This window comes from Asparagus officinalis, chromosome 8 (assembly GCF_001876935.1).
Source record: "Asparagus officinalis chromosome 8, Aspof.V1, whole genome shotgun sequence".
Lineage (NCBI taxonomy): Eukaryota > Viridiplantae > Streptophyta > Magnoliopsida > Asparagales > Asparagaceae > Asparagus > Asparagus officinalis.
Genome location: NC_033801.1, coordinates 62,083,463 through 62,109,413, shown reverse-complemented (window position 1 = coordinate 62,109,413; position 25,951 = coordinate 62,083,463). Strand labels below are relative to the sequence as shown.

The window sequence follows — 25,951 nt, the reverse complement described above, 5'->3', positions numbered from 1 at the left end:
TGACAACAGTATTGTGTTCCTTCTGGTCATTCTCGTTTGTGACTTGAAAGGCCTTTCCATCTCGACTCCGAGTCCCTTTTGGAACCCAATTAGAAGGCTTACCATGAATCTTCCAGCAAGTATCCTTGGTATGATATGGTTGCTGACAATGATCGCACCAAGATTGGTTCTTCTTATTGATGTGATTATCGATTCGACTTTCTGTTCCTCGAACAGCAAGAGCGGATGTCTCTACGTTTGGAGGGGATTGGCTGTTGTTCATAACACGTTTCCTGTTCTCTTCACGTCTCACTTCAGCGAAGACCTCATCGATATTCGGAAGAGGTTGTTTTCCAAAAATTCGGCCACGAACATCATCTAATTCACGATTTAACCCTGCCAGGAAATCGTATATTCTGTCCTCTACCTGCATATTGTTGTAAAGGACTCCATCTAATGGATCATTCCATTTGCAAATACGGAATAGATCAAGCTCCTGCTATATTTTCTTCAAGACAGTGAAGTATTGAGTGACCGTCAACTCTCCTTGATACAAATTTCGGGCCCTATTGCGTAGTTCAAAGATTTGAGAAAAATCCTGAAAGTCAGAGTATGCCAATTTCATATTATCCCAAATCCCTTTTGCAGTAGGGTAAAACAAGTAGGAATCTCCAATACTGTCTTCCATGGAATGAATCAACCATGCCATTACCATAGAATTCTGTATATCCCAATTCGGATAAGAGGAATCTTTGGGATCTGGTTTACTTATGGAGCCATCTAGAAAGCCGAACTTTCCCTTTCCTTGGATGACTAGTTGGACCGACCGAGACCACTGAAGGAAGTTTCTTCCATTCAGTTTGTGTGTCGTTATTTGCAGGGATATGTGTTCAGAATGATTTGCAGTGGGCGCAATTGTAGAGGTTGATTTAGAGTTTGCAGACGCAAGCTCAGAATCATCGCCTCTGCTTGCACTAGTTGTGGTCATGGTGACCTTTGTTTCCCTCAACTCAGCGTTAGATCTTTGGTCGCTCTGATACCATCAAAGCTAACGAGAGGAAGGAAACAATGAAAACACTGCTTAATAATAATATTATTATTTCACTTAACCTTTTACAGAGTATTGCTTCTATTATATACACAACGGAAAAAAGGTTAATAACATATTCCTAAAATATAGGCTAATAATACGAGAAGGAAGTTAGCTATCTAAAAGGATCTCAACAAACAGATTTTCCTGTTTAAATTAAATCTAACAACCCTGCTAACATCTTTATTATCAACAATTTCCTAATTTGGAATCAGTGCAACCCGCATAAAACGAGAGGCAAATAAGAGACATTCATTGGCCACATAACTTCTAGCTATTGAACCCTCTGGACGAGCTTTATTATGAACTTGGCGTTTCAGGAGGCATAAATATCTTTAAAAAAACTATCAGTTACTTATGCATGCGTAACACATCGATTTTAAATGTATGAGGAAAAGGTAGTTAACCTCTCCATTGGATACATCCAACGATATTGGGTTGGTCCTACTACATAAGCCTCCTCTGCAAGATGCTATGTAAGATGTACAATCACCAATGTTTTAAATGTTGGATGTGGGGTTCATGTCGGACGGTTAAAATTCATGTCGGATAGCGAAAATCGGGGATATATCGGGAGACATGGACTAAATATCAAATTGTCACATCGGATGGTGCGTATATGTATAATATCATGTCTCAGACGACATGATTCTACAATAATTAACAAGACAACAAATATGGATTTAAACAACCAATTATATTTACATATTTAATTCAATTGCATATTTAAATCAATTTACACTAAAAAATAATTAGTTTTCTTTCAAGTTTATTAGTAGTAGCATGATGTTTATTGTGCATAATGTGATTTATTTGTTAATATGAAATATAGCTGTTATGTAGTGCATGAGTTTGCAGTTCTAGCATTTGTTCCTTTGGTATCGGTTAATAGTTTGAGATAGTAAATTGGTTAAATTTTCAAGTTTCACTTAACCATTCTATCAAATTCCTTGTACGCATGCTAAGCAAATTTCACTAAACAATCATGAACTCCAAGGGTTTTATGAAAATTACTCTAAACTATCTTTGTTAAAAAATTATCACAAATTTCAAATCGGACCATGTAATAAATATCAGGAATTTTATTAATGTTGTATAAAACTACCAAAAATTTCAAAAAACGTTACTAAACTACCATCAACTTCATGTTGTTCTCAAATAAACCCTATGAACTTATACTTATCGTAAAACTAAAACAAGGCGAGAGAGAGAGAGAGAGGAAGAAAAGTCATGGACTCACGTACCTGACGGCTGAGAGAGAGAGAGAGAGCGAATGAGATGAAGAAAAGTAAACGATTCATACCCGACGGCTGAAGCTGAGAAAAGCTGGAGCTTTGGCTTCCGATGGCGCATGGAAGAGAGAGTGGAGAAGGCAGCACCAGTGATGGGTGGATTCCAATGTCGCAGGGAGGCAGCCGGCGATGTGAGGAGAACGAAAGCAAGAGAGAGACGAAGAAGATGAAGATGGCTGCAACCCTAGCTTTTTTTGTTTTTTCTTTCTATTGGGTTCGTAAAGAGACCCGTAACATTAGAACGTGTCAAATGAGTTTGGGTTTTCATCACTAAACCCAAACCCAATAAAAAATAGCTTTAAACCAAAAAAAGGCATATTGGTCGATTTTTCAAAGCTGAAAAATTGACCGATACGCTCAATATGGCCCCGACATATCCTACTTTCTCCCGAAAGCCGACATACGACTTAAAAATGCTCGACATGTGTTGCTCGAGCCCTCAATCCGATATGTCGGCCAACATGTTCGACATGTCGGCCGACATTTAAAACATTGACAATGACTATAGAAAATGTTGGAGGAAAGAGCATCTCCATTTCGGAGAGTGTTTCTGATACGATTTCCTTAAGGATCTTAAAGTGAGACATCTATAACGTTGGAGCATAGGTTCTTGAAGCATCCTCAGAATTCAATTATAACATCCACTGTTTTTTTATCCTGCATAATGTTGCGAAGTGCCACGAGGGCAATTGATTAAGGACGTGACAATCATGAGTTTTAAGTCCAATTAGTTTCCTTTCTTGAACCTGGACACTCTTTGATATGTTCAAAGAGTAACCCTCAGGCAGCTTCATTGATTTGAGTATCTGGCAAAATGTTTGCATCTCAGTCTTTGATAATGTAATGCGATTTGAAGGCAACTCATTTATCTTGTTCGCCAATCTTCTTCTGATATAGCTCTTCTCGGTTGTTCAATGCACTTAGATCCTAATGAGCTCGAAGATTGTCTTTTGATTTTTTTAGCGTATTGCAATAGTGTTGATACAAAATTGTCACAAATGTTTTTTTTTCAATATGCATGACGTCTAAGTTGTGCATAGTTTAAGCTTTTGCCAGTAAGGTAGCTGAAAGAAAATGTTGTATTTCATCCTGTAGGCAATTTTATGGCTTCTTTCTCGACTTTCACCCTCTGTGTCGGTCTCTTTGATTTACGTACCTTTTTGTCTTCTGCATGTTCTTCACTCCAAGTAAATGCTCTTTTGAATATCGTTTGTTTGATTTACGTACCTTTTTGTTCTTCTATAAGTTCTCAACATTCACCCTCTTTGATTTACGTACCTTTTGTTCTTCTGCAAGTTCTTCACTCCAAGTAAATGCTCTTTTGAATATCGTTTCTTTCCGAACCTTACTTTTCATAAATCCTCAAGCATTATACAATCTCATCTCCGGATAATGAACAACGATGATTTCTGGTCTCAACTTACTTCTTGCTCTATGTTTTACTTCTATACCAGTGCATGTCTCGCAATCACCTTCTATTAAACCAATAACGAAATTTTCGACTGTATGATAGATAAAGACCTTTGAATTTCGGACCACATTGGATAAGCATAAGTTCCTTTTGTTGACTAACTAGAAAGATTAGTATAAGCTAAAAAATCATAGCAAAATAATATGGAGCCTGAATGACTTCTTAACATGAGCATCATATGTCATGACCCCCTCTCAGAGTTGTTTTAACTCATTAATTAGCAGCTCCAAAAAGACGTCTATATAATTAGTGTTATCGAGATGCGCGTCCCAGGCGTGCCCTAGGCATGAGGCGCTGCGACCTGCAGCAATCGTGCCCCGCACCAGAGGTGGGGCGCTACAGGCATGCAAGACGCGCGCCTCGTGTGCGCCTCGAGCGCTCGTCGGGCGCACCACCTTATCGCGCCTGTTTTAGGGTGGGGATTGAAGCGGGTTGAAGCGGGTTTCGGGTTGAAAGCGGGTTTCGGGTCTTGATTGTCAATAAACCCTTATGTTTTAGGGTTCTCTCCTCACTTGACCCTAACCCGCCGACCAACGTGCCGACTCTGCCGTCGCCGATTCCGCCGCCTAATATTCATGTTAGTATTTTCAGTTACTCTTTTCTTGTTTTTTTCTTTTTTCTTGTTTTCTCCTTTTGTTCTTTCTTTTTTTTTTTCAGCGGGTTTCTTTTTGTTTTCTTTTCATTTTTCTCCTTTTCTTTTTTCTTTTTTTAGTTTTTCTTTGTTTTCTTTTTTTTTTCTTTAATTTTTTCTGCTGTTTACACTTCACAGTTCACAGTCCACAATGTTGACATTGAATATGAAGATTTTCTAATTAGAAAATAGGAATGCAATATGAATATACATATTTAATGAATGAATTATGAATATACATATTTAATGAATGAATTATGAATATATATTTTGGTAGTTGTGTTTGAAGAAGAGGAGGAAACTGAGGATGATGAAATTCCACTTCAGTTGGATGACGATGATGATGAGGATGACTAGACACTGTTATTTTGTTACTTGCTTACTTTGTTTCGTAGACTTTTGCTCATGTTGGATATTATCTTGCATTGTGATTTGTGGAAACTTATGAACTTTATGTTATGCATGTTAATTAAGACTCTTTCGTGATTTAGTAGGTGAAATTATATTTCTTAGTCTTTTTATGTGATAATTTATAAACTTGTTGCTTATATGCTTCTTTGTTTTATGTTGGAAAATATTAGTTTGAATTATGCGCCTCAATTCAGTGAGGCGCGCGCCTCGTTGTGCACCTTACGCATGGTGCGTGTAAGGGACCTTTGCGCCCCGCCTTGCGGCTCGATAACACTGTATATAATTACGTGGTGCATTATTGCCTGGTATTAGTAATGGAAGTATCCTATATATGATTGTTTCATACAAAGTGAAGGCGACAAATTATAAGGCATTGATATAACAAGCCATGTAGACCACTCCGAGCTCATAAGCCCAAATGGATTGAATCTATCGTGAGATAAGTCTAGTCATTTTTGCAGTCATTAGCAAACTAAGAATAAGTTTGGTCAACATGCTTTCACGCTTATGCTTCAGCTGGATGTCTATAAGTTTCTCGTCATCTATATGTTTCAATCTAGGCACCAAGGGAAAATAGTGAAGCACCTTTGCTGGAATCTTCCTTTCCTTAAGAACAGTCTCTGTTGCCGTGTTGAATTGTGTTTGCGTTGTTCCCATCTTGACACTTAGCACATAGGACACTCCTGAAGATCCTTATAGCAGAGGATACAATTATTGGGACATGCATCAATCTTATTGTATTTAAGCCTCAGAGTGTTAACAATCTTCTTCACAATATAATATTTTCTGTTATGTTCTCTTTTCCATTAGAAATTACCTTTCGCAACAAATTAAGAAGCATATCAAAGTATTTATCCACAATTCTGCTATGGGTCTTAATACGCAAAAGCCGTAACATCTACTGAACTTTATATAACCATCATAAAGATCCTTTTCACTATTTTCTGTTAGCTTTGTTATCTACGCCAAGTCTCCATATCAGTCACATCTGAAGCATTTTTTTGCATCTTCAACATTTTGCGGAACCTCAACACTTTTGTGCAACTTCGACATTTTCTTCAACACCCGCATTCGTCTACTGCCACATTTTCTTTAACTTCCACATTGTCCATAGCTAAGATATTGTCAAGCATTGTCCGTGTATCATCTATTTGCGCACCGTCAGACGTATCGGTATGTGCCACGAGTTTCATTTCTTCAAGATATCCTTCCTCGTGATACATCCAATATTTGTACTCATAAAATCCCCATATTAAGTGTGTGGATAACTCACTTTTTTCACCAACGCTGAATTTTTACACCGATAGCAAGGGTAACACAAGAGTACACTTTAAATTCCTTAGGTCCGCCTTGGAATACCCTATGCAGGTATTTATTCCATCTTGATATCGACTGTCCATGTATCTCTCAATACGAGGGATACTGATCCATGACTTATTCGGTACTATTCTCATCTGTGTGTTATATATAACTTTTAATTAATGGAATAGCATACAAATTTATCTTGTTGAATTTTTTTCTGGACATTTACGCGATCTTAAATGATAACATCTCCTAAGAGCAAACATGCATGTATAGTTTGTAAATTAGAAAAGATTGTTATAGTTTTGTGTCATTAGGGTTTACATTAGGGTAGTTAGGTTTAGAGTAATTACAATTGCATAATATCACATGATGTAACACAAATTGCATTATATTTTAGAAAATACCAAAAAATCAGTAAATACTTAAAATTCTAGAAATTACATTATCTTAAAATTTCCCTAAAATTTCAGAAAGTTAACTTAAAATTTCAAAAAGTTACCCAAAAATATTCAAAAATCTAAACATAGAATTGCATAAACATGCAACGTCACAAATGGCATTCAATTTTAGAAAATTATCCTATATTTTCAGAAATTTACCTCTACTTATTTTAATTCTTTTCTCTACACCCTCTTACTTCCTCCTGTCTTCACTTTTCCCAGTTGGATGGAAGCAAGCCAGCAACAATTGTTGTTCACATAACTATTAATTTATATTCTTAATATTTTTATTATTCTAGGTATATAGCTCGTTTTTAGAGTTTTGCCCTTACAAATTTATGTTACGTGTAACAAACATTAGCATACGTGCTTGTAGTATTATTGTTGTTATATACGCAACGTATTCTACTCATAATTTTTTATGGTATCCATATCCTTTATTACATGTCCATATTGGCAACTCATATGTGCTGGATTTTATCAAGTTTACATTTACTTTTTACCTGTTCGGATGAGATCTGTGGTGGATTAGATCCTTCATCCAACTTCAAAATGCAATCCTTCACTGATGTAGTGAAGGTAAGTTAGATTAGTTTTATGGGTTCCTCCACTTCTCAGTACCACGAATGATATCAGTATATGGTTAAACATGATACGTACTGTATTAGTTGTCATCATTTAAACCAAGTGTTCAGATGTGGTGACAATCCTTGTAGTGCTTATTCTTAAAAAGATAACACTTATAACTGAATTCTGATTCCTGTCTACATTTCTCTATGTATCAGGTTTCTGTCAATGAGCAGTATGGAGGACATCTTCAGCTTTCATTCAATGAATAGTATAAAATGCTTGTGCATCAGATTTGTGTATAGTTCACTATACATGTAAATTGTGGAATAACACTGGGAGCGAATGGAGCCTTCTGAAAGCCTCCAGTTCCTGTTGAACTTCTGCAGATGTCAGTCGGTTGCTTATTTCATCAGGGGAAAACATCTTACAGAGGGCCCTCTGTAGAATATTGTATGGGAAGGAGAGGGTGATAACAGGCATATCAATGACAATCAGTGCAGTCATATAACTGTATTTATAGACCTCAACGATATTTGTATTATGATTGACGATATGTCATGCATCACCCTCTACTATCTATATGATACTCTATAGAGGGCTCTTTATAGTATTCCCTCTCCTTCCTCTCTATGGCAATGATCTAACCAATGTGTGTGGAGACGCATATCGATGCTGATCTCTAACAGGTGACAGCTTCATTTCTATGGATAATTTGCCGGGACAACCCTTTTGTATGTATGGGCTTTTCACTTCCATTAAAAGATGAAAAAACAGCAGGAGTGTGACAAAGAAATAAATATCGATGTACTTTATTGTACGAGAGAAGTTGCAGAAAGTTTTTTACATATGGCTTCTCTTGGGTATGACCAGGAGACCAAATTGCATCCCATTGTATATTCATGTTAATTGGCTTGTGACCTTGATCAAATACTTTAATCGTCAAAAGGAGTGACTTTTAAAGGTGATGGATACTTCTCATTGAAGATAATCAATTATTGTCCGGCGTTTTATGCAAACATGATTCGATCTTTAGAATGATGTTCACTTACAGGTGAAGGATCCCTTTTTTAAAGGGAAAAAGAGAGGGGGTTTCCCTTTGTAGTTGATATCCTCTTATATGTGAAGGATCCCTTTTTTAAAGGGAAAAAGAGAGGGGGTTTCCCTTTGTAAGTTGGTATCCTCCATTTTGGTGGAGTATCGCTTTCCATGTTAATGAATGTGAGAAACGTTATTGGTTTAGACCTGTGCAAGTTGCAACGAACAGGAGGACAGCGCGCTGGAACAGCAGAGTAAACTGATGTTTTCGCATTGGCTCTCTAGAGTCGTGGATCCTTAATTTCTTTAGGTTAGTTGCACATAGACCCTCTGTAGTTTTGCTATTGTGAATGACACCTGTAGTAAAGTTCAAAAAGATGATACTACAAGAAGCCTCCATGCAATTAGCCCTTTTCTTTTACTGATCTGTTTATAACTGTTCTTTGAACTCAAAATTAGTCCCTTTTTTTTTCCTTTTTGTTTTTGCCCGTCCCTCCTAAATTGGTCTTTTTTTTTTCATGATACTGAATTCTAACTCGAATCTCCTTCAAGGGGGAGGGGAGGGTAAGCGTCCAAATCTCTGACCTTTGTCCCAAAATTTATGCCCATCTCCTTCCAATAATGATGTTTGGATCTATTTGAGCACTTGTCTGTACCTTTTAAGCATGAGATGTCCTTGCGGGATGGTGGGAAATCAAGCTCAGAATTCATTGCTGAAGTCAAATAAATATTTTGACCGCAAAATGACAAGTAGTTTTTAGTTTAACCTTTCCGCTCCCACTTTATAGTCCAGTCAAGTGGAATCATCTGTACTAATTTATTCCTCATTTTTCCAGCGAAACAAGCAACTGGCCCAAACACCTGGATAACAATCTGCGCCATTAAAAAGCACTAGAAGCGGCTTCGTTCAGAAGAAACATAGATTAAAAAATATACGGGGGAAAAAAAGAGGCCCCACTTTTGTAGGAGAGAGAAAGATGCTCCTTCCACTCTCATTTAACTTTTGAGAGAGAGAGAGAGAGAGAGAGAGAGAGAGAGAGGGAGGCAACCATTTGGATCAGACGCTTTGCTCCGCTGCTGTAGCTAAAACCAAAGCAAAGAGTACAGACACTCAAACGTGCGTCTCCTGGCCCACCCTTATTTTGCTCCACCTCTCTAATTTTTTTTTTAATTAATACCAACACGCTTGCAAGATTTATACTAGGGATTCGCTACTACAATCAGCAACAAGTTTGGTGGTGAGTTTGTGCCAGTTCGTGGTTAGTGAATATATTAATAGCTATCTAGTTGATTAATAACGGTTCTCGTTGATAATAAGGTTTTATGTATTATACTAGTCTATAATGTTTTTTGGTTTGAGATTCTCGTTCGTGTGGAGACGCGGTTTGCAGGATTAAGGAAAGTCAAGGGGAGGATCCGGTTTCATATCGGAGACCATCGTCTTGATTTTGTGTATCCTCTTTTTTTTTTTTTAAATTCTAAAATTCCACCTTCTATTTTTAAAATTCGTAGAGGTAAAAGGTAACTGACTAGATCCAAAAATTTATGTGAAAACGAACTACACGTAGCCATCTCAAAGGCTAGTTATTTATGTTGCTTGCCTTACATGATGAAATATCTAAATGTGGCGTGGTTTTTAACTCGGTCACGTAAATCGATGCGCATCTCGTGCGCGCGCGGACACGAACTTGTTTGTTGCTCGTAGAGTACGTATAAACCAAGACGACGGTCTCGGTACGAAACAAGACCTTTCCCTTGAATTGCCTCGCTGACAACAAGAATCTCACTACTAAAAAAAAAAAAAAAAATAAAACCTTATTATTAAACAGTAAACATTATTATCACTATATTATCTTATATAAAAAACTAATAACATTTACTAACAAACCATTATTGATACTTTATTCACTAACACAAACTATCCCACGCTCATACTGCGAGTCCTAACCCCTCGCGGCGCGGCGGCGCACCCCCTCCCGCCACCGTCCCCGTAGGCCTGCTTACAAACCACACCCGGCTTCTGCACGGCGCGAGCAAACGGCACCGCCTCGGCACTTTGCAAGCAGTTGTCCCGAGGCTTCCCGCCAATCCCCCTGTTGAGCAGCAAGTCCGGCACCTCCCGCCTCACAGAAGTTGGAGTCCAGGAACAGCCTCCTCATCTCCCCTTGCTACCGTACTTGCGCGGATCCGCCCCGGAGCTTGTTATGACTCGCCGACAGCGAGGCCAGCGACGGGGAAGCAGCGAGCTCCGCCGGCAGCTCCCCGGCGATGTCGTGAACTCAGGTCGACCGCCCCACGAGCTGCTTTCCCTCGTCGACCGTCGGCCTCGGCGCCGAAACCTCGATCGAGCTTATGCTGTTGTTCGCTTAGATTCACCTGCTGGAGCGACGCAGCAGGAAGAACCAGCCTCCGATCCTGCCGGTTAACCTGTTCGCGCCAGCTCCGCTACTTCGAGGAGCTTCAGGGGCCTGAAGGCGGGCGGGGCTCACTCGCCGAGAGGGAGTTCGACCGCAGGCGAGGACGAATCAGGTTCGGGGGCAGGGCGGCCGGGACGGAGCCGAGAGCCGTTGAAGACTGAGGTCGAGCGACGCGAGGGTGGACAGGCCCAGGGGGGAAGGCGGGGATCTCGCCGGAGAGCTGGTTGTGGCTGAGGTCCAGCGTCTCGATTGCGGCGAAGCCGGCGAAGGAGGGCGGATCCCGCCGGAGAAGGAGTTGGAGGAGACGGAGAGGGTGGTTACGGAGGGAGGGAGGAGAGGAGGGGGGATGGGGCGCGGAAGCTGTTGTCGTAGAGGTCGAGGTGGGCCAGGCAGGAGAGGGAGGAGAGGCGGGGAGAGGCTCGCCGAGGTAGCGCCGGGCGGTCGAGGGTGATGGGAGGAGACGCCGGCGGTGGGCGGTGCAGGTTAGGCGCAGAGTGAAGTGGGGGTCGAGGGGCGGCAGGGTCGCGAGTGAAGTTCCAGAGGCGAGGCAGGACCAGGGGTTTATGAGGACGGTTATGCGGACTTGAAGGCGGCGCGAGGGACGGCGACGTCGAGGGGGAGGTGGTCGCGGCGGCAGGCGGGGATCGCGACGAGGACGAGGAGGATGGGAGGATGTGCGGAACAGCTCGGCGACATTGCTGTTGTTGAGGAGCGCCCGCTGTGTGTTCGATCGGAAGGTATAAGAGGGGTTTGGAGAGGACGGACGCCAGAAATTACGGCGTCAGCTCGGAGACGGCTCTGCCGACTTTTATTTCCTCTGCGTTTCCTTTAATTAATTTAATACTTTCTCTGTTTTATTAACAGGTTTATTTTCCTGCGTGCCCCTCGTATCTTCCGTAATCGCATATGCTCTCCTCCAAACCTTCAAAATTGCTAACATGCCCTCCGAACCTTCTATCGTCTCATTTAACCCCCAGATAGTTGTACTCGCGAACATGCCCCCCAAATCCTCACGGTGGGGAAGCAAGAAAGATGAAGGGGTTATGGCATTGGGAAAGGAGAGGCGGGTTATTTTGGTCAACTGGCTATTAAACCGTTAACGTAGCGAACTTCGCCAGATCAGCCGGTTGACGACTATTTTTAATGGATAACTGCTCCCCGCTATCTCCTACTTTAATGACCATTTAATCCACAATAAAAGGCCATTTAACTCCCACTTTCTTAGCCCATAAAAAGAGAAGGAGATAGTTCATTCGAGAGGCTAACCACCAGAGAGACACACGCGGGTTTCTTCTATTTCGATTCTAAAAAAAGACTGAGATATCTTCTAAGCAACCAAGTCAAAAATTCACTAATCAGCAAAAGACTCATTGTCTGAGTCGGATCGTTAACAGAGTATAAGATCGATGCTCCATCGGCATGCAAAAAAGGACCCACGAATAATTTTTTTTTCTTATTTCTCTTTTATTGTAATATGAGTTAATTATAATATAAAAGACCTGAAATAGGAAGTCGACTCCGCTAGAGACTAGCTTCTCCTCTGATGAGAAAGTTGTGTCACAGTCCAACACTAAGACCTTCGGTCTTTCGCTAAATCACTGGTCATTGAATTTGACTACGCGAAGTATACGAGGAATTTATTTCCTCAAACCAATCATCAATAGCAATCATGAGAAGATGCCACAAAATTCGCCGCGGTGTGAACTCAAAGCCCTAATTTGACCCTCGTGTGTGTAAAGGCGAACTTCACCAAAGATAGTTTGAGCTTCACTGGAAGCTAGATGAACTTCACCCAGACGAAGAAGCATCGCCCCTCGCCTTGAGCGAAGGTCAAGATGTTATTACGTCTTTGGATTTAGGACATTAGTCCACAATTCCTTTGGGTGTTCGATTTAAAGCATCTTGCAATGCTCTCTATGCTTCCTTGATAGAAGAAAAGAGTGGTGATGAGCCCTCATTTAAATTTTCACAAGGGAATAATATCGCTAATGGTGATTCATCTAACGTTGCTAAGAGAAAGTGTGGCCAACGTCTCCATAAGCGACGCTCACACACCAAAACTCAAAGCGGTAAGGTTGGCTCTGAAAAGAACCATCACCTTGGAACTACTAGTGATTTGAGAGAGTTCCTATCTCTAAAGAAAGTTCGCCAATGTCAGCATTGTGCGATCGTCAGAGAAGTGGTTTCCGCAGCTCAAAAGAATTCCCAATGCAAAGTTATTCCTGAAAAGAAATCATATTTCAATTGTTTAAGTCACGATTCTAAACCTCCAAAGATTCAAACCAAAAGACGACGTCGCATCTGAAAAGGTAAACTCCAAGAATTCATTATCAACATGACTAGTAGTTTCTGGAGATGAGAAGAAAGCACGGATAGTCCATCCAACTAGAGATATTCTCCTGGCATCAGAGCCATATTTCCAGAGACTAATGGTGTTTATCGCCACACTAGATCGAGGCAGAGAGCAACAATTCCTTTTGACTAGTCCTTCCCCCAAACACGAGCGCCATGAGTGTCATCCCAAATTGACTAACCCACCCCTATTGAGGTCTACTCAGCCATTGAGTGAAAAAAAAATGCCACTCCAAGTTTAAGTCAAGAACAACAATGGGTAGCAAATATGATGGATCGAGACGATCTTCTGGCTCAGATAGCAGCTCAGAAGAAGGCTTCGGATGAGCGATTTGAACGTTTAGAGAAAATATTTGAACAACTCTTGTCAACTTCATAACCACACCCAAGTTCTTCCAAGAGGAAATGACCAGTCATCAAATTCTCCCCAAATGAAGAACAAGCACATCATAAAGACGCGGATTCTGACCATTTGGGATCAGAGACTTTAGTGCCTCCTAAGCCAAGCAAGGAAGCAAAAAGCCTTGGAGGAAATCCAAAAATAGCTTAATGTTCTTTCTCAAGGAGCTGAGCTTAAGAATGTATGAATTACTCGACCTTACCCCATCAAGTGGGATATGATTCCCTACCCGATAAAGTTTAAGCTACCAACATCGCATACGTTTGATGGCAAAGGTTCATCGAACCAATATATCTACTACTTTCATCAATGAACTGAGAATGTAGGGGATAATGACGCCATTAAAGCGCAAGTTTTTATTATCACCCTCTAGGGGCTAGCTTTTAACTGGTTTTAGAATTTGCATGAAGGTTCAATCAAATTTTGGGCTGATCTGGAATCAAAGTTCCTCTCACAATTCTATAAGGAACAATCAGCTGTCACCATGGCTAAACTCCTATTCGGTGAGCAAAGAGGAAATAAAACGGTTAGGGAATTCATGGAGAGATATCGCAATCTGACGTTTTGATGTCAAGATATGCCTTTACCTATGTTACTTCAAACTTATCGGCACAATTTCATGGGGTGTATAGAAGCTCACATAAGCATTGTTACGGCCCACACATGAAAGGATTTGATGGAATAAAGTGAGATAGCAGAAAAATCATCAGAACATTTCAACAAATTCAAATCTCACACCAACTTCAAGGGCAATAAAGGCAAACAAGGGAAGACCTCCCAATCGAAAGCCAAAGAAACTTTTGCGGTCGAGGTCCAAAACACCAACAACTAGAAGAGGGAACTAAGAAAAAAATGTTCAATGCAATTACTTGTTCAAAGACGAACATACAGTGGCTATCTTCCATGATCTCAACAACAATAATCGGTTGAAGCTTTCCAAAGTCTGACGCCCTGAAAAAGTCGGCAAGATTGACGATCCCAACTACTATCTTTATCACAGAATATTGGGACAATCGACAAAGAACTGCTACATCCTCAAGGATAAAATTTAGACTTTTGTCGAGTCAGGGATCCTCAATCTCGAGCCTGAGTAAAAGAAAGTCACTGCAAATATGACGACTCTCCAAGTCGGCTCAATGCCAGAAATTCAAACCCAAAATGGAGTTATTTACATTCCCACAATAAGGATGGAAGTGGTCAATTATGATCAACAGAGCAAACAAAGCCAAGGCTTGGTCCCTCTCACTACAACAAGAGGACAAATGATGGGGGTACATCCCGACCTTCTCAAAGAAGAACATTGGGCTCTTCTGAAATCCAAGTCAAAGAGCAAGCATAACATGAAGTTCTACAATGTCATCTCTGTAATTATTGGAGAGGAATCTCTACGAATCTCTTCGCTTACTAACTCAGAGGAAGAGAAAATTATTATGATAGGGACAAGGTCTGGCCAAGATTATTTGAAGAATTATGAGCAATGAGGACCCTCCATGTAAAACCCATAATTTTGGATATATTATGATAAATAATAATAAATGAGTAATATTGTGATAAATATCATTTTTTGATAATTGAGTATGCTAGAAATGGATTAAATACATATAAGTGTGTATATAAGAGAACAGGAGCAAAACCATGCACAGACACAAAGTAAGTCAATCTGTGTTCTGGTCGGTCGACCGGCCTAGGCCTATCGGTCGACCGATGACACCCGATCGGTCGACTGATGCTTAGCTGCTAGTCGACCGATGGGCTTCCAGAGCTCCAGTAGCTTTCGTTTCGGGTCGGTTTTGTTTAGCTTCGACCCCAATTGTATACATGAATATATATACTCGTTTTAAATCTATTTTGATCATCTTTTAACGTGATATATCAACAGCCATCATCCCTTTCAAACCCTAACCTTATATTGTGATTTTTGGAAGAGTTCGTGATGAGTTTATCGAGAGGAGGACGGGATTCGGATCTTGGTGAAGAAGGATATTGCACGCACGTGTTTGGGAGTTCAACATGACGTTTGAGGCAAGATCATCTTCCTCCAAATCTATCCTCGGTAAAAGTTCATGTTTTTAAGTATTAATTGATTAACCTAATGCTTAAAGCTTAACCTGATGTTTTCAAAACCTAGATTTGTGATATAAAATCTTAAACCCATGAAGAGATCAGTAGAACTAATCTGTAATTTATAGAAATAGATGATCATGATCATTAGAGCAAGATTTAATTGTTAATTTACATTTTAATATGGTTTAAAACCCTAGTTTATTAATTAATTGAGAATTTTGTTAATTTGGATGTTAAACCCTAATTGTTTAGTTTCAAGAGATGTAATCATGTTTAATTAACCCTTGTTGAGTAATTGCTAAAGTTTAAATCTTGTTTTGCGTTACATGCTAATAAGAATATGTTTTTGAGAGAAATTATAAAACACAGAACCTGAGAAAACCCGTAACAGTGTAATCGGTCGACCGATCCTAAGTGATCAGTCAACCAGTTGTGTTGTCCAGGGAATCCTTTTTGTTGTGGATCGGTCGACTGACTGGTGATGACCAGTCGACCGATAAGGTCTTGTTCGAGTGCACTTTGTGCACGTTTGCCGTTGACCGACTGATGCCCCAGGGGCAGTCGACCGACATTCTTTCTTTGTTCATTTGAGGTGTTTTCTCTTACATGTTTAATCATGAACACGGGGTTCGAGCCGTACGAAGACACACGTGCAACCATGGGTGTACATGAATAGAGTTGTAACACACATACACGGATATCCCGAAGAGGATTATTACATGTATTGCTTTGATCATGTTTGAGATAATAATTAATTATAATGTGTATGCATGTATATCGTTGATGAGCACAACTCAGTACTACTTGGGATAGTGCATCGATATGCTGTTAGTACATGCCATTGAGTCGTGATTTTAGGATACCTGATTTGGTAGTTCGTCCTGCACGGTGATGCGATGAGGCTAGAGTGTTGTACTTCTAGGATATCTAATGTGGTAGTTCATCCCGTCCGGTGATGCGATGAGACTAATGAGCCATATACATATTTAGGATGCTTGATGTGGTAGTCTGTTCCGCATGATAATACAATAAGTTATAAAACCTTACGAGATATTGTATTATGATATATCTGATAGCCCGAGTCTTTGGCGGAAGCTATTTATGAATACGATTCATCACTGAATTATATTATGATCGGATTTACTTCGCGTTTAGGAGTTACAGGAGATCTAGTTCTTGTATCCACATCATCTACCTAAGGGTAGCGCGAGTTATATGATCGATATTTTATGATATTACGACAACTTTACTTTTCTGTTTTTCTTTCATTTATCTTTTATTCTTAGTTTGGAATTAATATTTAGCGATTCAAAATTTGAGACATATGGTATATACATGAGTGTTTTCTTGTTTTGATTATTTCGCTCGACGTACTACGTCTCGTGTTATGGGTTTCTAAATATTAATCCTATATAGATACAGGATAAATAATTTAGGTAGACTATGCATAATAGATAGATCATTCATCATATTTAGTAGCCCTTCCCCTGAGGCGGATGAAGATGATATTGCTAAAGCACTCTGACGCTGTTGTTGTTTTCCTTTTTGTTTTTCCTTTTTTTCAAGTAGCAGATCAGAGTGTCAGAGAGCCGCAGGTTGATGGATTTACAGCATAGTCGCAGTTGCTTATCTTTAGTAGTTGATACTCCACAGTCATTTATTTATGGTTTAGTTGATCATTAGACTTTTATTTCATTTTGAGAAGGCTGAGTGCCTCAGTTAGTTTTCATTTGATTCTATGTATTAAGTTACTTCACATTTATTTTAGACATTGGTTGTATTTTATTTTACTCAGATTGGGACATGATCATATATATTGGATATTTCTTTCTATGTTATGTCCATTACATTTATTTCTCTTATTTTTCCTGTTTAGTACCTACACTTGTCATTGAATTCACTAGAGAGATATGACTGTGATGGTGAAACATGTTATTGCACAGTGTAGGTGCATGACAGGTTTGATATCTTTGGGTTCACCTTGGACTGCATCCTTGTGTGAAACCAGGAGCATCACACTCTAAGAAACCTGAACTGACCAAACAAAAAGAGACTTAATTCAATAAAGCCTTACAATGTTCATTGGACAATTTTAAAGGCCCATTCTGGTATGATATCATGGCTCAGTTAGCCAATATCCAGGCTGTATAACTTTATTCAAACTTCTACTCGTTTGTCTAAGAAAACAAGAGAGACTTTGAAAGAAGCCCTTAATCAGTGAGACATTCCTTGCCCATATGATTGAGCCTATTTAAGATGTAGAATACAAGCAGTGCTATTAATATTAATGGCAGACATCTTATATCACCTTCACACCAGATGACATGCTCATCAAAGACCACCATCATAACCGACCCCTTTACTATAGTTGGTATGTGGGATGGACGAAGGTCGAGAGGATTCATATCGACCCAAGCTCCATGTTGAGCATAATTCCATAGAGACTTTTGAGCTTTTTCGGTATTCCTCTTCACAAACTCTCAAAGACTACCGCTACTATATTCGACTTCAACTCTAGTAGTAGCCAATCTCTTTGGAAGATCCGGCTAAAGTACCAAATTGGTGATTTGAAGATGAAAGTAACTTGTTATGTCATTGATGTTGAAACCCCCTACAATCTTCTCCTTGGACGACCTTGGATTCATCCCTACATGATCATTCCATCAACTCTTCATCAATGTTTTAAATACATCAATGAGTAAAGGTTCAACAAAAGGTCGATACTGAAAAGCATTCCTTTAAAGGGTAGAGAATTACTTCATCGACTCTCCCTTGTATGATAAAAATCATACGATTAAGATTGTCCTCTTTAATGATAAAGACAGTGACAACGAAGCAGACGATGAATCAGAACTAGGAAATGGAACTACTTGTAATTATCCTTAAAGACCCATGTAATGACTAGTCAGCCGAAGACCAGGGCAACTAGATCTTTAATAAAGAAGAGTTTGCTTATTGACTATTCTGTAGAATCTAAAAACTCAAGAGTTAAAACTTTGATGTCTAGGCAAGCTTTAGAACTAGTATTGTGCATGCGTATACATGAGTCGTACTCGACGCATCAGCAACTGGGCAACCAAGAGGATGCCACATTCATGATCCAAGCTAAAATAGACGCCTAGAACCCGATTATCTTTGGAAAAGTCGAGCTACGACCTCAATTATCGAGCTTAGATTAGGAACTCATAGGAATACCAAAGTTCTCTCGTTATAGCCAGCAATCTCAGCATATAATGATAAAAATAGGGTACAACTTCGCCTAAAAATAAGGATTGAATTTCAACCAAGAACTGAGAGTCCCTCTAATCCATTTCAAACGCTAACATCTCAAATGCTGATGAAGAAAGGTGTCCATTTGTTTGGGATGATGCTTGCAAAAGAGCTTTTAGTAAGATCAAGAATTACCTTATGAAGCCACCTGTCTTGGCCGCACCAATATCAGGTAAACCTTTCCTAATCTACGTTAGGATCATGAACCACTCCCTTGGACCATTTCTTACCCAAAAAAATAACGATGGCCACGTGCAAGCTATTTACTATTTCAGCTTGACTATGGATGAGCATCGCTATAATCCAATTGAAAAGGAATGTCTAGCATTGGTCTTCATAGTTTAGAAAATACAACATTACCTGACTGGTTAATCCATTCATGTCATATCAATAGTCAATCCTCTATAGATACTCACAACGAAATTTGGATCGATAATCTCTAGTTTAGCCAAATGAGCAATATTGTTTTCACAGTACGATATAACATTCATACCCTAGAAAGCGATTAAAGGTCAGACAATACCTGACTTTTTGGCATATCATCCCATCCCCAATTCTTATAAACTCCATAAAGACATCCCAGATAAAGCCTTCGAGTCAAATATTACATTGAACAACCCGACATAGTAACTTTACTGTCAAGATGTAACTGTAGAGGAGAAATTGTTGTAGGAGTGGGGGTAGTGCTGATCAATCCCTATGGACATGTCCTTCCTCAGGCTTATTCATTGACCAATCTATATTCTAACAATGTGGCCGAGTATAATACGCTCATAATTGGCCTGCAACTCGCTTAAGATATGAGTGCCAAATACCTTGAAGCCCGTAGTGATTCTGAATTGAGCGTCAATCAGATCAAAGGAGAATATGAGGTCCACCACAATGACCTTATACCATACCATGAAGTGGTAATGAAGCTCGCTTAATTACTCGAAGGCTTTTACATTAGTTATGTAGCTCTCCTCGAAAACACTCAGGTGAACGCTTTGGAATCCCTCGTAGCCACTCTCACCTTGACTCCGAACTCTACCAAGCACATCACAGTGGCTAACCATTAGTTATGCTCCCTAGAGCAAATTCTAGAAGCCAACGAAGTGCGTGTTATGCCAACTCACTTTAAGGCTAATGATTGATATTTCCCGATCATTGATTATATCTTACATATAATATTACCAAATAATCTAAAGCGAGCAATCTCTATTCAAAGAAGGGATTCATGCTTCTTCTATAATTATGCTACATAGACTTTGTATCGTCGATCATTTGATGGTGTGCTCCTCTGATGTCTATCACCAAATGAAGCTTGAGAGACACTCAGAGAAGCCCATGAAAGAGCATGTGGAGCTCATCAACCAGGTCCCTAACTTTAGGACGGACTACTTGTTAAGGCTATTATTGGCCAATAATGATAGTAGATGTAGTGGCTTATGCTAAGCAGTGTTATGCGTATCAAGTCCGTGCTGATTTTTTACATCAATCTCCAAAAGAATTGCATTCAATTGTTGACTCATGGCCATTCGAAACATGGAGCATGGACATCATAGAGCCAATTAGATTACTTTCCGCTAAAGTCCATCGATTCGTTCCAGTCATCACTGATTACTTTTCTTAATGGGCCAAAGCGGTTCCACTTAGAGAAGTCAAGACATCTCATGTGGTCAAATTCTTAAACCACTATGCGGTTTATCAATTCAGCATCCCTAGAAAGATTGTCCATGATAATGGTCTATAGTTTATCAGTCGATTGTTCTTAAAATTCTGTAATAAATTTAGAATTCAAGATGTGACTTCTATTCCATACAACCAGTTGTTAATAGTCTTGCTGAAGCTTTCAATAAAACCATCATCAATCTTCTGAAAAAAATTCATCTTCTTCAACTAACGAGATTGGGATGAGAAACTCAAAGAGTGTTTGTAGGCTTATTAAACAATAGTCTGCACTCCCTCTAGCTCCACACTTTTTTTCCTTGATCTATGGATATGAAGTTATGGTACCATTGGAAATTCAGATATTATCATTAAGAATCACTCTTATCAAGGAGATGACAATAGAAGAACATTATCGGAAGCGTCTCTAAAAACTAGAGATGCTAGATGAATTGAGACTATAAGCTTAGCAACAAATTGAGATCTACTAGTCATAGATCTTAAGAGCCTTCAACAAGAGAGTCAAAGAATGATCCTTCAAAGAAGGCGATGTAGTATTATCAGTTCGTCGACCAATGATCATAACACACAAGACTAAGGAAAAATTCCAACCCAAATGGGAAGGACTATTTGTAGTAGAGACTTACTCGGATGGAGCATATCGCCTAATGACCAAAAATTCAATAGACTCATGGCACCAATCAATGGAATTTTTTTTAAGAAATATTACCCTTGATTTTATCCAATTTCATCTCCTTACAGAGATTCTAGTCACGTTTAAGTTTCCAACTCTGACCATAAGAATAAATTCCCAACCTTTATAGTTGATCATCCTAATCTAAAATCCAATCAAAATCCCTAACGAGTCATCATGTTAACATCACACCTCTGTTTGGCTCTAAATGTCTCATCATAGTCATGTTAACATTACATCTCTGAACGGTTTCCATTCTAGTGATCCGATCGATTAGCATCACATTTCTATTGGACCACTTTGTTGACCGGTTAACATTACATCTCTGTCAACATATCTTTCCGAATTCAGCCGGTTAGCACCACACCTCTGTCAATCCATCCTTGCCAAAAATCGATTAGTTAACATTATACTTTCATCGATTTTCTACTGTTAAGTTAACATTACACTTCTAAACAGTAATCATTGTTTGAACTCCTTTAAAACTGATCGGTTAATATTACACCTCTGTCGGTCATTTTGTTTGACACGTTAATACTACACCTCTGTCAAATACTCTAATATTGTCATGTTAACATTACACCTCTGAACAATACCAACTTAACCAAATTTGATATGTTAACACTACAATCTATCAGTTTGATTTTATCATTTTTCTCTCTAGCAAGATATCAATACGATACGTTAACATTATATTTCTAACGTATGCATATCAAAATAGGGAAAAAGTTCTTTTATTACTGAAAGGAGTGATCTGCTAAAAAAATAATAAAGAAAATACAAATAAAAAGAGTCTATTCATGCAATACATTCAGCTATCCTAGAATCCCTAGATTCGTGAGTAATTTTTTGGACCCTATAAAACCCCAAAAATTTATGTTAATATAATTAATATGAGATTAATTATGATTTATAGATATTTATTTTGATAAATATAGTTAAATGAGGCATGAGTATGGTACCATGTGTTTTGAGTATAAACAAGTTCATTTATGAGAAAGAAAAGAGTCGAAACATGCACAATGGCCAAAGATGTGTAACTGGAAAATTTTAGTCCGGTCGACCGCTGTGGTCGATTGTAGTCCGGTCGACCTTCACGGTCGACCGCGAAACCTGCAAAAGTCAGATTCCTGTTTTGAGTTAGTTTTGGTTTTCTAAAGGCCATATTCGTTTTCCCTGGTTTATATATCAAACTTTCATGAATTTTCTCAGTTTTCTAAGAACCCTAACAGCCACCAAACCCCCACAAACACTAATTTGATTCTTGGAGAATATTGGAGACTTTTAAGTGGATTTTTCGGGTGATTTTGGCTTTTGGATTGGAGATCTGCTTTAGCTTAGCATCCTAAAATATTTTTCTATAAGTTTCAGGCAAGTTCATCTCTGCTAATCCCCCTCCTAGTTTTAAAAATGTTTTTTAAAGAATTTTTAACATGTTTTATAGAGCCAAATTCTTTTGTATTATATGTATAAAGACTAGGTCTTTTCATGTTAAAAAGTTTGTGAACGAATTTATAGAAGTATGTACGATCTAAAAATGATTTAAAACATGGTTTAATCTGAAGAAAGATGATTTGTTCTTCGTTTCGAGTTTTTATGCATGACTTAGGGTTTTGAATATAAATTTTATGCAAATAATCATGCTATATATGTTGAGTTTGTTTCCAGAAGTTTTTATCTACTGTAGACATGCTCTTATGTAAGTTTTATGTTGTTTTAATCATGTTTGAATCACCTAAACACGACGTGAACACGACACACACAACTAGATTGAGAATCTGGAATATTAGCCCACGATCGACCGCGTCATAGCGGTGGTCAACCGCGTGCAGGACAAAGGTCTAAGTAGGCTCTAGAACCCATCACGGTCGACCGCCGTTCTTGTGCGGTCGACCGCCACACAGTCTGTGGCCCTGTGCATGTTTTGTTCGACTGTTGAGTTTTCAAGCTAGTCTCTCGACCTTGTACTGTTATGATAAAATGTTTATGAGCTGTTTAATATCTGAAATGTTAGTAAACACCAGATATGGACACGTACACCAAGATATGTACACATATGTTTAAAATATGATGTGTTAACATGATAAATAAGAAAAATACACAAATACTATGTTTCCAGAATAGGAAGATGAAACCTATTTTCGCAGGACGATTGAGTAAGAATATTACAAAAGTATCGTCATTTTATATTTCCAGAATAGGAAGATGAAACCTATTTCCACAGGGCGATTGAGTAAGAGTATTACAAAAGTATCGTCATATTATGTTTCTGGGATAGGGAGATAAAACATATTGTCACAGAACGATTGAGTAAGAATATTACAAGAGTATCGCTAATGTTTAAGAGATGCACATTTCTAAGTAATATAAATTATAGATTGGTTTCCATTTTTTTGAATACCCGCGAGTGGGGTGCTTTCTCTGAGACCGTGACTTACACAACATGGTTTTTGGTTGGCTTTTGTTTGGATGAGTTCCTTTTATGTTAGATCCATCTACCTAAGACTAACCAACTACCCATCCTTATCCTCTATGTTCTTGACAGCCCATCTTTTTATCTCTGTAGAGTCGAGATATTTGTTCTACATGTTTGAGGTTTGGAGTGTTTTCCTTTTAGTTTATTGCTTTCATTCATAGGGTTTAGAGTTAGTATTTAGGGAGTCACAATTTGAGACATGGTATATACAAGAGGGTTTCCTTGTTTGGATTATTTCGCTCGATGTACTAACTCTCGTGTTGTGATTTCCTAAATTTTAACTTCCAGTTAGAATTTTATGAATGATTTCATATGTATATGTACTAACTCTATTTTCTATATACTCCTACCCCTTCCCTTGGGGAGAGGTGGAGATGATCTCGCTATAGCGCTTTGATGCTTGTTGTTTCTCCCCTTTCAGGCAGCGAGTCTAGAGTACAGAGAGTCATAGGTTGATGAGATTTCTGTATAGATCTCACCTAGCTATTTATTATGTAGTAGTTAGTCAGAACTCCACAGTTAGTTGATTATGTTTAGACTCTAGACTTGTAATTTATTTTGTAGAGGCTGAGAGCCATAGTGATACTTTATTTGACTCTTTATATTTGAGGTTTATTACAGACTCAGAGATACTTCTATTCTATTTTTGTTAGGCTCATTGATGACTATCCTTTTATTTGCTTCTGTTGTTCTATTTCTTTTATTTGCCTGTCGGTACATTCACCTATTTATTATTTTCACTAGAAAGACAGTTACTGTGATGGTGAAACATGTCATAGCATGGTGCTTGGTGCTTGGCAGGTTTGACAATCTGGGTTTTACCTTGGACTACAGCCTCACGTGAAACCTGGGGCGTCATAGTTGGTATCAGAGCTCTAGTTCCAATATCCTTAGGATCATCCATGTGTTATATTGTGGAGTTAGGATAGAGTTTTTTAGGAATCATGTATACAGTCCGCTAGGAATTCCTAGTGTGAGTGATGACGTATTATATATATACGCGGAAAATTACAAATATTTTTTTATGATGAACTATTTGCTTTGAATAATATGGCATGCTATGAGTAATATGTGATACGATTTACTTATTGGTATACGTTATATCTTTTTCTGCTTGAGATTATATTTACTGCGTAATAAGCTCTACTTCTATATTATAGATGTCAGGAAGAGGATGTGGACGTTGAGGTACTCGTGCTCAAGGAGCTGAGCAAGTTGATAGAGAGCCCGAGCCACAGTAGGCTCCGTAGTACTTAGTGGATCTTATAACACGTTAGCATCTCGTCTGGAAGCTATCGAGGAGCAGTTAGCAGATCAGGGTCGACGGGGAACACTCATTCAGGAGGAGATACCAGAAGGGACACTGGTAGTCACGCTGCCACCTTCAGTTGATGATGAAGTGGCTGAGTAGGAGGCTTGGCTTCGTTTGGTAGAGAGGTACCAGAAGTTGAAGGCTCCAGAGTTTCATGGTTCGACGGACTCCATTGCGGCACACAAATGAAAGGAAGATGTAAGCAACATTCTGAACATGCTTAATGTGAATACCGTGCAAAAGCAAAGGCTAGCAGCTTTCAGCCTCAAGGGTGATGCAGGAGGATGATATCGGGTTCGTTTTACCCCAGAGCAGAAGATGACGGCCTCGTGGAAGACTTTTGTGTATTTCTTCGAGGAGCAGTATGTTTCGGCTGCAGCGAAAGCCGGAAAAGACTTAGAGTTGGCTCGATTAGAGTAGAGGGACATATCAGTGATAGATTTTGAGAGTAAGTTCATGTCACTACTTAGATTCACTGGCATGTGGTACACCAAGGAGAGACATGCTCAGATGTTCATAATGGGACTTCGTCCAGGTTTGCGCCGATATATAGTATCTCGAAGATTCCGTTCAGTGCGAGAGGTGGCAGATGCTGCCATAGCCCAGGAGACAGACATGGCTATGTTTATCAAGGGTAAAGATGGAAATGCTAAGTTAGGACAGTCAGAAGATAAGGGTAAGGGTAAGAGATCTTTTACAGGCTCAGGAGGACCCCGGCATCAGAATAAGTTTCCACAGCAGTAGGGTCCCTATAAGAAGGGCAATCATCAGGATCAGAGGGCGCAGTAGCAGCGCCGGTTTCATTGAGCTTGTTTTAATTACAACAAGCCAGGTCACAGAGCAGCAGAGTGCCGTAGCGCACCCGCAGTAGGCCAGCAGGGTAGGAATCCACAGCAGCAGCAGAACCGCACTCAGGGTTACGGTCAGGGTCAACAGTTGAGGATTGAGACACCTCCAGTAGTCCCGAGGATTGAGAGATAGGTGCGAGCAATTTGGGAGATCCAGCAGGGATAGATAGTCCCATATGTTCTAGGTGATACAGCACAGCCGACTGGTAGGGTGTATGCAGTTGTTCCTCGCGATCATGGCACGAGC

At 39.3% G+C, this 25,951-nt stretch overlaps 1 protein-coding gene across 2 annotated transcripts in view; it reads left to right on the top strand.

The window, feature by feature from the left end:
- Window positions 1-8,149, top strand: part of LOC109851593 (DNA repair protein REV1) — a 70,856-nt gene extending 62,707 nt beyond the window's left edge. For both annotated transcript variants that reach the window (XM_020421813.1, XM_020421812.1), the window contains exon 21: window positions 7,405-8,149. In XM_020421813.1, the coding sequence (XP_020277402.1) occupies window positions 7,405-7,458 (54 nt within the window). In that variant the 3' untranslated portion in view covers window positions 7,459-8,149. The remainder of the gene's footprint in view (window positions 1-7,404) is intronic.